This window comes from Phycodurus eques, chromosome 7 (assembly GCF_024500275.1).
Source record: "Phycodurus eques isolate BA_2022a chromosome 7, UOR_Pequ_1.1, whole genome shotgun sequence".
In the NCBI taxonomy this organism is placed as follows: Eukaryota; Metazoa; Chordata; class Actinopteri; order Syngnathiformes; family Syngnathidae; genus Phycodurus; species Phycodurus eques.
Genome location: NC_084531.1, coordinates 11,646,951 through 11,663,193, shown reverse-complemented (window position 1 = coordinate 11,663,193; position 16,243 = coordinate 11,646,951). Strand labels below are relative to the sequence as shown.

Here is a 16,243-nt window from a genome sequence, read left to right as displayed (position 1 = left end):
CCTCCATCTTCCTCCTTCGTTCTGCCTCCTGAGGTCACGAGAGCTTCATTATGATGTGAGCAGCCACACAGACATTTGTTTCCCCGTTCGAGTTTTATTTATTCATATTTGGACAATGCACTGATTCTGCACATCAAATCAATCAACTTGTGGTCATAAATAGGGAAAACAGGAACATTCTTACAATAAGTCAGTGTGCATCTAGAGGGTGGGGGACAAACACCCTTAAAGTGTCGTTTAAACATTTGAAGTCTGAGATGTGCGGAAGTAAGGCATATAATTGATTCTATTCGAGCGGAACCTCTACAGTGGATTCAGAAATGTATTCTTCCTATAGGAAATAATTGAAAAGTGGATTCATATTGAGGTGTAACATTGCGCCTTGATGCAAGTTTAAAAACAGGTTAAAGATTAAATGCAAACGTATTGAACTTGAATTTGAAATAGAACTGTACTTAGGCAGGGATTCGTTCACATACTATTAGTGGTAACACACTGATTGAATCGCCTCATTTGAGATGTATGAAAGAGTACCGAACACTGGAAAGAGAAAGTCATATTCCACACATTTTTGGGGATGTGGCAGAAAAGCCACGCAGGCACGGGGAGAACATGCAAACCCCACACAGGTGAGACCAGATTTGAACCAGTCCTCAGAACTGTGAGGCAGATGTGCTAACCAGTCATCTACCGTGCCACCACAAAAGGACTATTGAGAGACTATTAAATTATAATTAAACCTTTACTGACAAGGTTTTATGCAGGCAACAACATGCTCCTCTCATAAGCTCCAGGTAAAATTTCAACTTTATTCTATCATAAAATATTTTTTGTCACAATTCTCAGTATGACGCGACCGTAACACTCCTTCGCACAGTTGTACCTCGAACATCTCATATTAGAAGACCAAGTTGTTAAACGCAGTAAAATGAAAGACTAAAACTGCTTTCAAGTCCGAAAGCCCATTGTATAGTCTGACTTTAAATAGCATGTCCGGTTATTTCTTTGGTGCTCGCGGTACTGAGGTCTCAAGACACGGTGGATAATGTTGGATATTTTGGTAGGGGCTGAGAACCAGAGTGGGCTAACTGCATAAGTTAAGTGCAGCCAGAAACAGAAAAGGCACATCTTTCAGAGGAATACTGGTCTAAATCAAAGTTTCTTTCCACTTCAGGACATATAGGGGGCAGTCCATTATTGCACTCAGAACTTTTCCAGATTTATTGCAACATTGGGCCAACATCCCAGAAAGGGAGGTTCAGCTGAATCCTGGAGAGATGTGGTGTACACCCTGAACTGGACGCCAGCCAATCACAGTGCATATAAACTACCAGTCACACTTAGAATCTTTAATTAACCTGGTGATGCATATTTTTGGGATGTGGGAGGAAACCGGAGTACCCGGAGAAAACCCACGCAGGCACGGGGAGAACATGCAAACTCCACACAGGAGGCCGGATTTGAACGCAGTCACTCAGAACTGTGAGGCAGCCGTGCCAGCCAGTCGTCGCCGTGCCGCCAGGTTCAGAAATTGATCAAATCAAAAAGTAGGCGAGCCTACTTCTTTAGCATGTGTACCAGTGCGTACTGTAAGTGAATGTGAGAATCTTGCATGAAACAATGTTTGGCCTTGGAGTCTTATTGCACTATTTTTGTTTCTAATCCAATTTTCTTTTCTTTCTGGCTACCGAGATGATACTGTCCAGGATCCAATCAATGAAACTGAAGACAGTACCTCAGTTGTGGATAGTGTCAGTTTATCTTACATTTTACACAATGCCAAAACCTGAGGAAAACCACTATTCTTCAAAAACAAGTATCCAGACAAAGTAATCATTGCCATAAAAAAAATCCAAGATAAAGCCCCCAGATTTGATTGCAGTCAAAACTTAATCACTCTCCTGCAATAATGACAAAATGGCATTAGCCCACTTTCGTTCTCAGTTGGTCAGGGTCATTCTACTGTAGAGGCTCCACTGTACATTGAGGGCAATCCCACCGACTGTACTGGAGTGGAAGAACAAACGAGAGGACGGCCAGCCATCTTGAAAGCTTGTGTTACATGAATGTAAACGTGGCAGAACCAGGAAGTAATGCAAGACAAGTTATCAGTGCATCTTTGAAACAGTCACACAGCTGAAAACATGACGTTAGGTACTGTGGCGGCGCCTCGTCCCCCACCACTTTTAATCCGTCAGTCTTCGGTTTTGCATTGAGCGCCCTCCGTGTTTGCTTGACGACAGCTTCACGGCGCAGTGCTCAATGGGAGGTAAACACGTGACATTACGGCCTTACGTGCTGGGAGAGAAGAGGACAAAATCAGAATTATAAATTTATCATAAGTATTGGAAAACAGCTTTCTGTATAATGCAGAGGCAAACCACAACAGAACCGTTGTTAAATTAATACCGCTGACAGTCAATCAAAACTGCTTTTTTTTTTTTTTTTATATCTCCGAACTCGTGGTTTTTTTTTTTTTATTAGATTGTAAAGGTAGTTTTCTACTTTGCATCAGTCCAGCTCAGATGAGCTGGGCCCAGAAAAAGCCTGCTGCGTTTCTGGTGTTGTTGATATATGGCTTTCGTTATGCATGCTCGAGTTTTAACTTGCATTTGTAGCCAGTAACTTAACTAGCAATTGTTTTCTGTAGCATTTGTTACACACAGACTCAATTTTGGTTTCCGGGCTTGCCGTTTACGTGTAAAGATTTCTTCAGATTCTCTGAATATTTTGATATTCTTATGGACCACGTGTCAAACTCAAGGACTCATGATTTTATGTGGCCCGGCAAGGCAAATCGTGAGTCAACTTCCATGATCCTTGGTAAACTCTGTCCCAAAATTTCAAATTGTCATCATAAATAACGTTGAGATATTGCAAGCATTTTTGTGTTACCAAACATTAATAATGGTTGAAAACCACATTACCCTTGATTTCTTATTCCAAAACTAGTTCATAAATTTCGTGTGTAAATATGATGAGACGAATAAAGCCTTTTATGTTTTCACAGTCATAACGGCCCTCCGAGGTAAACCATAACTACAATGTGGCCCGTGACAAAATGAGTGACACTTTGTTGAAGAGCATTTACATGTCAAACGTTTTCAACTATAAGCTCACGCAGTTATTCACAAAGTGGTGAACCTCGCACCATCCTTGCTTGTGAACAACTGAGCCTTTCAGGGATGCTCTTTTTCTTTCATGACACACCTGTTTCCTATTAACCTCTTCACCTGTGAAATGTTCCAAACAGGTTTTCTTTTTTTTTTTTGAAGATACCTAAAAAAAAAAAAACTAAGTTTGTAGTATTCAGTTATTTACATTTTACACAATGTTCCAACTTAATTGAAATTGGAGTTTGTACATACAGAGTCACTAGAAAGTAGTCACACACCGCTTCACCTTTTATGTTACAGACTTATTGTAAAGCTGAGTTGAGTACAATTTTAAAATAAAAGTAAAAAAACCTAAACAGTAAAAACATTTGACAGTTGTGCAAATGTAACCATAAAGGGTACATACAATAAGTATTCACACCCATGGATTAATATTTTGTTGTAGATCCTTTGGCAGCAATCACAGTCTCACGTCGTCTTTGGTATGTCTCTATGAGGTTGGCACACCGGTTTTGGGGCATTTTCTCCCACTCTACTCTGCAGACCCTCTCAAGGTCAATCAGGTTGGATGGGCAGAATCGGTGGACAGCCATTTTTAGGTCTTTCCGCAGGTGTTCGATTGGATTCAAGTCCGGACTCTGGCTGGGGCACTCAAGGCCATCCACAGGCTGCTCCTGAAGCCACTCCTTTGGTATCTTGGCTGTGTGCTTTGGGTCATTGTCATGTTGGAACATGAAGCGACTCCGTAGTCAGAGTTCCAGAGCATTCTGGATCAAGTTGTCTTGAAGAATCTCTCCATATTCGGCAGCTGTCACCTTACCCTCTACGCGGACTAGTCACCCAGTTTCTGCAGCAGCAGCAGCAAAATGCTGCTTCCACCACGCTTCACAGTAGGGATGGTGTTCGCCAGGTGATTAGCAGTGCCTCCTCTTCTCCATATATGACGCTTACAATTCAGGCCCAAAAGTTCAATTTTGTTTCTGCAGGTCTGAGAATCCTTAAAGGTGCCTTTTGGCAAACTCCAAGCGGATGGCCATGTGCCTTTTAGTGAGAAGTGGCTTCCGTCTGACCACTCTACCATAAAGGCCTGATTGGTAGAGTGTGTTAGGAGAACCGCCCAGAAAGTCAACCATTGTTATCTCCGCCAGGGAACACTGCCTTAGTGAGCGTTTGGGTTCTTGTTCACCTCTCTGACCTAGTCACTTCTTCCTTGGTTACTCAGCTTGGTCAGACAGCCAGATCTAGGAAGGGTCCTGGTGGTTCCAAACTTCTTCCATTTCCAAATAATTGAGACCACAGTGCTTTTTGGGATCTTCAATGCTGCTGAAATTCTTTTGTATCCTTCCCCAGATTTGTGCCTTGACACAATCCGGTCTCAGAGGTCTGCAAACAATTCCTCATACTTCATTGCTTGGTTTCTGCTCTGATATGCACTGCCAACTATGAGACCTTATATAGACAGGTTTGCCATTCCAAATGATGTTCAATCAACTGAATTTACCAGAGGTGGACTAATTTAGAGTTGTAGAAGCATTTCAAGAACAATCAGTGGAAATCAGATGCACCTGAGCTTAAGTTTGAGTGTCATAGCAACGGGTGTGAATACTTATGTACCCATTATGTTTGAATGTTTAATTTTATGAATTTACACGTTTTTACTTTGCCATAATGGGATATTTTAAGTACATTTATAAAAAAATAAAAAACTATACTATACTCAAATCAGCTGGGGTGTGAATACTTTGTGGAACAGTTTTTCATTAAAAACAAGGAAAATGAATTACTTTGTTTCATACCAAGATTTGTTTTATTTTTATTAACCATCACACTAAAGGATTCATTTTTATTTAATTGCAACCATACTCTAATAAAATTCTAAGTTATAAATAAGAATATATGTAATTGGGTTTCATATTCATTTATGAATAAACATTTGACATGAATTTTTAAAATTTAAGGAAAAATGCATTTTAAAGATGAGTGATGTCTTAAAATTAGCATCTCAGAATTGACTAAATGTCTTTTTAAATACACCCACAAAGATATTTGAAATTACATTGCATAATACAGTATATAAATAATTTATATCATACCCATGTATTCTGTCAGTTAAATTTGTATTTAAAAAAAATTCCAAAGCATAACCACAAAAAGTACTATTTTAACAAAGTTATCAACTGTTAAATACAGCTTATCACAACATTAGCAATGATAATTACTAGTCTTAGCCGACTTATTAAATTTGAGAGTCTCACCTGCATGTTGGTGTAGATCCAAGGCAGAAGACTGCTCACCCTGGTATAAACACCCGGCTTGTCGATCTCACCGCATCCAGCCCCCCAGCTGGTGATGCCCACCAGGTACCACACGTCGTCAATCTGGCACACTAGTGGTCCACCGCTGTCACCCTGGACAACACAAAAAATGAGTTCAAGCAGTCTAACAGACTGCCTGCCTATGATCGCATCCTTTGATGTCACTTTTTCTAACCCTGCAAAACCAAACAAAATGTAAAACTTGTTGAAAAAGGTTGTACTTCAGAAATGACAAGTGCCATATGCATTTTACTGAAGCTCGTGTCATTTGCAGCCCTTGTTTCTCGTTAACCGACTGCCAATATAGTTCTGAATGTTTTTAAAAGTGAGTGTAAAATAATCGCATGAAGTAGTCCAAGAGAGATGTCATGAAACTCATTGGTCAGCAGTGTTGCCAGTTACTTTACCGATGACTTGATTTCAAAAGTAACTAGATTACAAGTCACGCTTTAGTTACTTTCAGCAGCAGAAATGTCACTTATCCACAGTATGAAAAGAACAGCTTAACCATACTCATTACTTGTAATACACGCCACACGAGTTACAGAATGACAACATAAACCAATGTGTAGCTATAAGCCACATTAAATGACCTAGTTAGTGTAGACTTCACATGCAAAATAAGTACTTAACGTCTTGGTTTTGTCATGAGTGTCCAGAAAAGGTCCTTTTGACTCAATTTTGCACTCGCTTTGTCCATATTTGGCTGAGACCGCCTCCTTTCCTTAGTGTACAAGACCCATTTGTGAGAGCAGACGTGTTATGTTGACAGTGCTGGCTCGGGAGCGGAGATCTTCGCTCGTGATGTAGATAAACTTGTGAAATTTGAATGACCTGATTTCAGGCCTCGGCGACAAAAAACAACTTCTGCAAATCAGGAATGCGTGGATGATTTGAATTCATATTTCACAAGCTTAGTGAGGCACCATAGAGCCAATATTACATCCCAAATACTCGAAAAGTTGGTTTAGCAAAATATGGGACCTTTAAAAATTATTTCGAGATTTGGAACATAGCCACATCCCCATTTATAAGAGGGCGTGTGCACTTGTGCAACCATGTTATCTCCGTTTGTTTTTACTTCCCCTCATTTGTTACCCAATGGCGTAAATGTTATAAGTTAATAGTGGAAAAAAGGTATTTTCTCTTCTCATTTTTTGTGTACCACAAAAACTTGCTATTTGAACAGGATTGTTTAGACTATCTCCACTATTGCTTCCCTTCACCTTTTTTTTAATTCAATGACTGGATTGTGTTAACAGAAAAAAAAAAAAAAAATGTAAAACTTTTTCTTAGTAGCATGAATAATTTTGCGATCGTTACCCTTTTTTGGCTTGAGCACCTGCCCCCAAAAATGTCTGCACGGGCCTGGTTGCTGTGATTGGTGTTAGTACTGCACGCAGATTCTAGGAGAAAACCATCGCAAGGAGAGTAGCAACAAAGAAATTGACTGTGCAATCAATGACTTGTCTCTCCCTTCAAATGGTTAATTTATGTTAAGGATTAGTTCACAAGACGAGCACTAATACACTTTTTACTCACAAAGCAGAATTTTTCTACCATGTGTGTGTAATTTTATAGCTCTAAAAATGTTGGCTTTGTCTGTTTTTGAAGAAAATCTAGGAGTTGCCTGGTTTCACGAAAAGATCCCTTTGAAAAACTCCCCCAAATTAGCCTCTTAATTTATATTAACTTAGAATTCTGTAAATAAAAATTAGCATTACCCTTGAACCAGACCTAAAACTCATTTCACTCAATTCACAAAAATGCCGGTGTCTGCTTTTGCATTTGACCACTCCAAATGTCCCCTCCAAAAACTCAGATAATTGTAAATCTGGCCCGGCAACTGACAGCTCACCTGACAGGAATCCCTTCCTCCCTCCAAGTGTCCGGCGCAGACCATGTTCTCTGTCACTGCACCTCCATACACCCTAGGGTTGTTGCACACTTGCGTACCGATGAGGTCCACAGTTACCTCCATCAGATCATCGGACACTACACCTGGGGTGAAGGAAAACGACATGTGATGTCATCAAAAGCAAAGTGGTCAAGTAACTCAAAGTGCGTCAAATTTCAAGTTCGACCAATGTGCATCCTCAGTGCATCGCACTAGACTTCATTTTAGCCAGCATTAAAGGATTAAGACTTTTTTTTTTTTTTTTTTTTTTTTTACCAGCATGGTAGTAAGAGAAGAGGTTACCATGAAGTGGACTAATTTAAAAGACTAAGTACTACTATGTCATCTTATAATGCTAATGAGGGAATTTACTGTACATATATGCAGCAGTTAGACCGTTTAGCAACACGGACAGGTTGATCCACACGCATGTTCTGGTCTGACTGCATTCTCGTTGCTCAACGCTATCATGTGCTTCATTCCCAATAAGAAATATTTTCCTAGCTTACCAGATCCTGCCTCAGTGGTACCAAAGCCTGAAGTCCAACAAGCAGTGCCAGGGAGGAATTGCTGTGCATTAACTGGCAGACATGCCGGGTGAACATCATCTGAGAGGAAGGAGGGGTTTAAGTTGTCAAGAATATGAGCATTCCCCAAAAATGCAGTTTTTCCACTATTTAAAAGGTGGATTTGTTACAAAGTCCCACATTATTAAATCCATGTGTTTTTTGGTTAGGTTTCAATAACAGTCATAAATGCCACTGTTGTCTCAGGGTTATATTAAATTTTTTTTTAAAAAAAATAAAAATCTTCCAATGTTCCATAGCCAAGTTTACAGAGTAAGGACTTAGGAAATAAAGTTAGAAACGAAATCTTTTATTAAAAAAATGAAAAAAACTTTTTTTTTTTTTTTTTTTTTTTTTTTTTTTTTTTTTTTAAAAGTGCTTTATACAAATTGTAACTATGTTTTGATAGCTTTGGCTGATGTGCATATACCATTTTAAAAATGTTATTTTTTTATTTTAAAATGTAATCAAGCTCTTTCACGGAGGGGGGGGGAATTTAATCCCAAAAATATATTACCTACATATTGTATTTCAGTGCAGGGTAGGGATTCAACTGAATTTGCAATAGATTTTTTTTTTTTTGTGATTTACACAAGTAGTTCTTTATTACAGACTAACCTCTAAGAATGCACCTTATTTTTCAATAAATCTGAATTTTATAGCTGTAATTTCACATACTTTGATGACTGAATTAAGGGATACTTGTTCGTACATCACAGCACACTAGACTCCAGGCATGCAGATATACTTTGAATCCTTGAAGGACGGCGCAGGTTCCAAAAAGATAAGGTTTGCTCCAAAGAATTTGAACAAGGAAAATGTCTTAATGTGATCAGTAAACAAATGTTGGTATGCCAACTAGGGAACAATCAAACTGATTAGTGGAAGTGACAAGCTTTACCAACCATCAAAGTTAACCTCAGCTGCAAGTTTGAGGAGAGCGATGTCTTGATCGTTGGTCCTGTCGTCGTAGTTTTCATTGAGGATGATCTTCTCCACCATGAAGGGTTCAGGTAGATTGTTCAGAGACAGCGCGCCTGCGTACACTCGCCAGAACTGTGGCGAAAGCATCGAGGGGTTGCTCCTGTAGGACGACACCGTTGAGTTATCTATTTTTGGGGGAAATAATTAGATGAACGCAAAGTGGTCGGTTCACCTCGGGAAGCAGTGAGCAGCAGTCAGCACAAAATCAGGAGCTATCAGGACTCCTCCGCACACGTGGGAGCCTTGAAACTGCAGCGATAACTGCCACGGCCACTGACCCCTTTGTGCAATGCTGCCCCCTACAATGCGAGATGTAGACTGCTGCTTGCCGCACTCTGAAGAGACACCACAATAAAAAGGGATACATTGTGGCATGCTGGTGCGGTGAAGTTGTTGATGCAGTGGCGATTGCTGATGTGTCCATGCGCCACATACACACAGTGTAGTGAATGAAGGGCTGCCTCCATCTACTCCATCAGTAAAATGTTTTTGTCTGTGTGGATGCTCATCCTGCAAAGATATTGCACAAAAGTAAGGTACTAGCTATCCATTCTCAACTGCACTTGTCCTCTTTAGGGTCTCGGGTGAGGTGGAGCCTTTCCCAGCTGACTTAGGGTGAGAGGTGGGGTACACCTGGCCTGGTCACCAGCCAATTTCAGGCAGCTAAGTCCTACCACAAATAGCAACAACTTCAATTGATGTCCATCCAAAAGATTTGCAATTGGCTATTGATGCCACAAGTTTACAGCAAAGCACTTTGTTTCTATTATGGCCCAACTAAATGAAGCTCCTCGTTTCACTTTAACTTAGTTCCTTGGTCCCAACACAACAAGCTGACGCCAAATCAATACTTTTATTTTAAATAACTTTGCCCTGAGTACCAAAATAACCAACTGACGAAAACACTGATTTGCTGTTTTGGTGCTCAGGCCAAAGCCATGTCCAATATAAAAATATTGATTTGCTGCCATCATGTGACATTCATAGGCACTTACAAACCTTGGTTGGACGCCAATTATTCAGTTTTGCTAGGCCCATTCTTTTCTTGGTCCCTACACAGTCTTAATAGGAGCAACTGTGTGCATTCACAAACTCATTTCAGTGAGCCAAAAATGCCACATGAAACCGCTATCAATCTTCATATACACAAACAGTGGACATGCTATGCTTATATTTCCGATTCAAGTATAAATGTACATGTATTACCTTTAGTAGATGATCCCAAACTAATGTGAGAACTAGCTCTTATTCAAGAACGTGCTGCTAAACTGAATGTTAAAGTGATATAAACATTAAGTATTATGGTTCTAAGGATCACAATAAGGTGCTGAGCTGGCCCATACAAAGAGTGTGTGTGTGTATATATATATATATATATTTTTTTTTTCATACGTGTCACATGATTGTAGGCACAGATGGCGGGTGCTTACCGACGCACTGCAGGGAGACTGTGTTTTGATCCGGACAGGAGGAACTATCATGTGATGTCACAATGAAAGACAAATTACACTCAGGCACTTTTACCAGCGTTTAGGTTTAATTTGAAAAACACACAATCGTAGGTTCCGCCTTACAATATTGTAAAGTGTGGGTCCAACAAACATTTGAAATTACAGTGGTACCTTAAATATGGACCGTGATGGCAGTCTAACTTCATTTTGGTCAAACTAAATGTTCCATTGAGCGCAATTATATTGGGAATAACTTTTTCCAGAACCCACACCGAACAGTCGACATCTTAACTCTGACAGTAAGACTCAAATACACAGCAGTCATAGAATATCCAAATTAAAGTCCTTTGCTTACAAAAAAAAATTCTAAATATTAGCTGAGTCTTAGCCAACCAACAACAAAGAAGACACCAACCTCAGTCATCCACATAACTAGTATGAACTACTGAAATCTTTGGTCAAACTTCAAGGTACCACGGTTTTAAATTTCAGCTATTCACACAATCCCATTGCCTGGACGGACGGGATAAAAAAGGAGGATGGGTCATTTACCTGACTTCAACCTGGCCCTGGAGGGAGTCGGACAATCTGTTGGTCACTCTCAGTCCAAGGGAGTCCTGGGATGTGATATTTGTGTTGCTATAAGACCTGAAGACATGGGCAAAGGGGACTAAAAGGTAATGCCATGGTAACTATATGACTGGTGAGTAAAGAGAGAGCGATGAGTCTTTACATTCTAAACCCTAGTTGGGCGCACGTCTGGTCAGCAATGTCCTGGTCCCAACCGTTGAAGCAGATGGGAAGAAAGCGGCCATCTTGGGAGGTCCTGACTTCCAGTCTATTTCTACTCGAAAACCTCACTGGTAAAGGAGCATAGTTTAAAAAAAATTGAGGTGGGGAGGCAAGTCTAATACTTGTTTTCCATTTCATATAATAGAGTCCACTCTTGTTCACAGGAAAGAGATTAGCTCCTGTGTCTGCTCCCTCTGGTCTTCTATTACAGGAATTACTTGCACACTCACCGCAGTCCATTTCATCAGAGCCCAGCTCACAGTCCCTGACCCCATCACACTCTATGGTAGTATTGGGGCAGCTGTCTATCAGTAAAGCCGGGCTGTCGTCCATCACTTCATTTTGCTGGTCATTGTTGTTGATAAGCCCTTGGGATAACACCCTGGTGCCATATTGCACTGCCATTAGAGAGAAAGGAACATTTACTGTGTTAGTAGCAAAACTCCCAAAACAGATTATAATTAAATTCCAAATCCAAACAAACCATACAACATTGTTGTGAGAACAAGTTGGCATTCAATGATGTTGGCGTATGCCACTTTGGAAAGCTCAATGAATGAATCAATATCCATAAAAAAAAAAAATTTTCCTCCAAGGACACCCCAGTGAAAACACTAAACAGAAGAGCAAATGAAGATGAATGCCAACCTCCGAGCCAGATGGCAACAGACAGCAGGGCGACGAGGATAAAGGCAGCACATGACCCTCCGTAACAATGGACATTATTCTTACAGCACCCTCTCTTGCTGCTCCTAGGGGCTGCATGGAAACACATTACACACGATGCAAACCAAGACATTTCTAGCCATCTGTACCGCTTATCCTCACTCGGGTCAGCGGTGAGCTGGAGTCTATCCCAGCTGACTTTGGGTGAGAGGTAGGGACACCCAGGACTGGTTGAAAGCCAATCGCAGGGCAACAAATTAAACGTGTCTGAAATGAAAACGGTGAAAAGATAAAGTTCCAACACTCAAATTTGGAGTGTGACCAGAATTTTCCTACAAATAAAGTTATATCACAGGAGCCATCACCATACTCCACAAAAAGTGTTTGAATCTCATGTTTGCATCGGTCTGTCTGGGGAATCCAGCTTCTTCCTGCGTTCCAAAGTCATGCATGTTATTCTAGACACTGAAGTGATTGCGCTTGTCAAGCTGGGTGACAAAAAGGCACCCACGCATGTCACTGTCAAGAATTTGCTTTGGTTTCGTTCGTCTCCCTCTGTGCGTGCCATATTGTTAGCAGCTCGTCACTGTCCAGACCTTCCTTTATATAGCTTTGTGTTTTGCGGGAAAATATCTAATTGGTCGCTAAATTGTTTCCCACAATAATTGACCTGTGTTCATCTATTTATGCTGTATAGTGACAGGGAGAACAATTAATCGGCCTTGGCTCAAAAGTTGTGAAACAGTGCTCCATTTTGTCCATGGGTGTGAATGTGGACGATTGTTTGTCAGTGGCCTGTGATAGAGTGATGGCTGACCAGTCCAGGGTGTATCCCTCCTCTCACCCTGGATAGACGCCAGCTCATCCACTTTACGAATGAGAACAAGTGGTATTGGACACAGACGCATTCCTTTGAACATTCCCAGCACAGTTAATGACGCAGGTACGTGTACAGTATGAAGTACCACAGCAATCTATAGCTGCCCTCCTCCCCAAATACAGAAGTAGAGTGGCCAGCAACTCACGCAAGCTTGACTGTGTTACTTGGGGTGCAGCCACAGGTGGTGCATACTGAGGAATGTAATGTGGCTGGTTGGCGGGGATCTGGCCCGGACCCACGCCGTACACCACCTCTTCATAGGACTTGAGGGGGGGTTGGGTGTGCACAGCGACAGAGTAGTAAGGAGGAGGAGGCTCATTCTGCAGGAAGCACAACAATTGTTATTTTATGACAGTCACACTGGAAAACACATTGTGGCCTTTTACAATCATATCGAGCACATAACAGATCCATATTTGACCGGCACAATAGCGGTATCTCAAGAGGCATATTTTCCCAGATGAAGCTATTGTCCTCCATGCAAAAACAAACACACACCCAGGTGCTAACTACCTGAAAGCACAAATAATTATTGGATCCTAGCAACTTATTTCCTCATGTGTTGTCATGCTAGCTCCTCGGCACATCACAGGGGCCATGTAGAGTTTTACACCGTGTACTGATTGGGAGTCAATCACAGGGCCATTGTAAATGGGGCATTGAGTTGGACTTCATCCCATGCTAGCTGCTTGAAAGTCAGCCAGGTGGACCACGCCACATCCAATGGATGATTGCTTAAACAATGGCAAATCTTGCATTACCATGACAACATGGGGCAGAGTGAGCCTTGTGACTCAAGTGTCTTCTACTTGAGGGGTAAAATGAGAGCCCACAGAGACAATACAGTAGTGCCAAGGAGTTTTACATGTTCCATAAAAACGATCACATCTAACGGAAATGACCATTTGAAAATGCCAATCAGTTTCAGCCTCTCAAAGAAAGGCTTTTTTTAATGAGGGAAAATAGCACTATAATTGTACTTTATAAAAACAATGCCATTTCAACAACAATTTCATCCGGGGGCAGTACAAGAGAAACATTCAGTACTATACGGCGGTCAGTACAGTATAGAAGTCTTTGCTCCTCGCAGACAAAGAATATATGAGAACTGTTATATTGAATGTCTAAATATGTTGCTGCACTGTGTTCAAAAATTAGTTGATTAAAGGGTTATTCAAGTAGTATTGAATGGGAGAAAAAAAAAAAAAATGGCACATCTTTTGAGACTTAGATATCCATTCAAACAAATGAGAATTCACTGAACAGCTCGACATGTCCTTTTCTCCCTCAATGTTCAAAATGGCTTGCTTTGGAAGAAGCAATTTCGTCGAAGTTTCAACTGGAACATTTGGAGGAGTGAAACCTCAAACGAACAATGACATCCAGCTAAACTTGTTTGTGCTCAGGATTAGCACTTTGCAGTGTCACCTGACGGCATACAAGATGTGCTCATCGCTTTCTAAACAAGGGGAAATACAAAGAATGCAAGAACTCAAGCTTTGAGAATTGACTTTTTTTTTTTTTAGTGTTTCGCAACCCCTTTTCCACAACTCAGTGGTCAAGTTTCTATAAAGCCCCGCAGGAACCGAGCACTAATTGAGGCAAAATCACCTAGATGAAACAGGCGGAAGAGCAGGTTTATCATATTTCCCAGCTATCGTGCGCAGATCATTTTACGTCATTGTCATAGAAAATGACTGTCAAATGTCATTTTTACAGCTTCACACCTTACCAGAAAGGTTACAGTTTCACCGTGAATCAAAAGAGAAGGCACACCTGATGGGACAAAGTTTGATACACTATTATCACAGATTCAACTAATGAATTAAAGCCAATAATCAAGTGCTATAAAATAGTTTTTCATCCATAATATATTGCAAGATCTGTAACAAATCATCTTATGTAAATGATGAAATTCAAACTCCCTAAGAATAACTAAGTTTTGACTAAACTAGTGGACGAAATGACCTAAAATGCAGACGAAGTCTCCCCCACTACATATAATAGAAGAAACCAACACTATGGCAAGATACCCGTGAAAGAAAACCACATTTATATCATTTCATAAAATGTTAACAGGATGGGACTGGCTAAGTTTTACTTCCTACTCCTTTTGAACATGTAAGCTGTGCTGAACAATGACATCTGTTTATTTTCCTACTTTCTATCATAATATAGCTTCTGTTATGCATTTGTGTTCAATTTATTAAAAAAAAAAAAAAAAAAAAAAATGTACAGGTACCCAACAACAATCGATCATGTCAAGTTTCCTGTCTTCTATCCAACTACAGATTATTACAACAAACCCCTTTTGTAAGTTAACATGGATTTCAGTGTATAAGGTAAAGTATGAGTATACGGAAGTATGAGCATAAAGAATAAAAGAACCCGAGGGAACAAAAGAGCACCCGAAAGGAAGAAAAATAGAGAACCTACCGGGTTAAGAGTTGCCATCGGAATCAGTGATTGCAAGACAAGCGGAGAGTTGAGGTGTCACCGTATGGGTGGAGCTTGTTCACATCCTCAAGTGGACAAACGCCACTTTGACACATCTGCCTTCAAGTGTCTTTTCTCTACTGTGAATGTAAACGACCCTTACCTGCACACTTCAAATCTGAATCTTTATCCAAGTTGGGCATGCCCAGCAGTTTACACACCTGCCCGACCGTTTCCTTCCAGCCACAGACCACCACTGCTGGTTCAGGAACGTGAAACTATTGTGTGGCTCAAGTGACACCAGTTGAGCCGTCAAGGGGCCACTGTTTTTTGTTTTTGTTTTGTTTTTTTAAACTTCCATATGGGCATTTTGGGGTCAATTTGCATGAGTGTCTGAATGAAAACAAGCATGTTACAAAAAGCTACTCAAATGCCAAACATGTTTGGGGTAATCTAGAATTGTTGAGGACAAATATAATGACCAGAGTATGCATAAAAAGCAGTACTGAAAACAAATAAAATGATATATATATTTTTTTTCTCAATCTGTTAACATCAATTTTCTACCACTTATCCAGTTCAGAGTTGTAGGTGAGTTTGGAGCCTACCCTACCCCAGCTGACTTTGGGCAATCAGGTGTGTCACTCCAAATTATCCAATTTTAATTATTCTGAATTTTACTGTCCAAGGTGTTTGTGGGAGTCTGGATCGTTCAACTAAAAAGGGCCAGATTTCACATTGAGGAAGTAAACAGACAATATCATCATATACCAAAGTTCAACCTTGGTTTCATCCAACCATAACACATTTTCCCATATGTATTTAGGAGATTTCCAGTGTGTTTTTCAGCAAACCAAGGTTGAACATTTTGGCCATGATTCCAAAAGGTATGTTCGGCACAACGACAGCATGAGTTATCATCAAAAGAAAACCCTACCTACGGTGAAGTATGGTGGTGGCAGCATTATGCTTTGAGGCTGGTTTTCTTCAGCCGCAGACGAGCTGGCGGTATTATGAGCAGTTCTGAATACCTCTCAGTATTAGTGCAAAACCTTCAGGGTTCTGCTGAAAAGACAAAGAAAACAGGTTGGAAAAGCCTGCTGGAACAGCTGAAATTCATTTGGGTTTAATCAGAGGCAC

The 16,243-nt window shown here is 40.5% G+C and overlaps 1 protein-coding gene across 1 annotated transcript; it reads right to left on the bottom strand.

Annotated features, from left to right (window-relative positions):
- Positions 1–39: 39 nt before the first annotated feature.
- On the bottom strand, positions 40–15,134 carry tmprss13a (transmembrane serine protease 13a). Its single transcript, XM_061681743.1, has 13 exons — positions 15,104–15,134; positions 12,813–12,987; positions 11,770–11,880; positions 11,352–11,519; positions 11,063–11,189; positions 10,882–10,977; positions 10,309–10,352; positions 9,051–9,213; positions 8,800–8,978; positions 7,838–7,936; positions 7,290–7,432; positions 5,372–5,524; positions 40–2,298 (listed from the first exon to the last, which is right to left on the bottom strand). The coding sequence occupies exons 1-13, from the start codon at positions 15,119–15,121 to the stop codon at positions 2,284–2,286; spliced, it is 1,491 nt and encodes a 496-aa protein (XP_061537727.1). The 5' UTR covers positions 15,122–15,134; the 3' UTR covers positions 40–2,283.
- Positions 15,135–16,243: the final 1,109 nt, after the last annotated feature.

Excerpts from the sequence above, each read along its gene's own strand:
- tmprss13a (XM_061681743.1), bottom strand. Across the intron at positions 11,190-11,351 it reads CTCTGATGAAATGGACTGCG|TGAGGTTTTCGAGTAGAAAT; the intron begins GTGAGTGTGCAA and ends CTCCTTTACCAG. Across the intron at positions 8,979-9,050 it reads GCTGCTCACTGCTTCCCGAG|GAGCAACCCCTCGATGCTTT; the intron begins GTGAACCGACCA and ends GTCGTCCTACAG.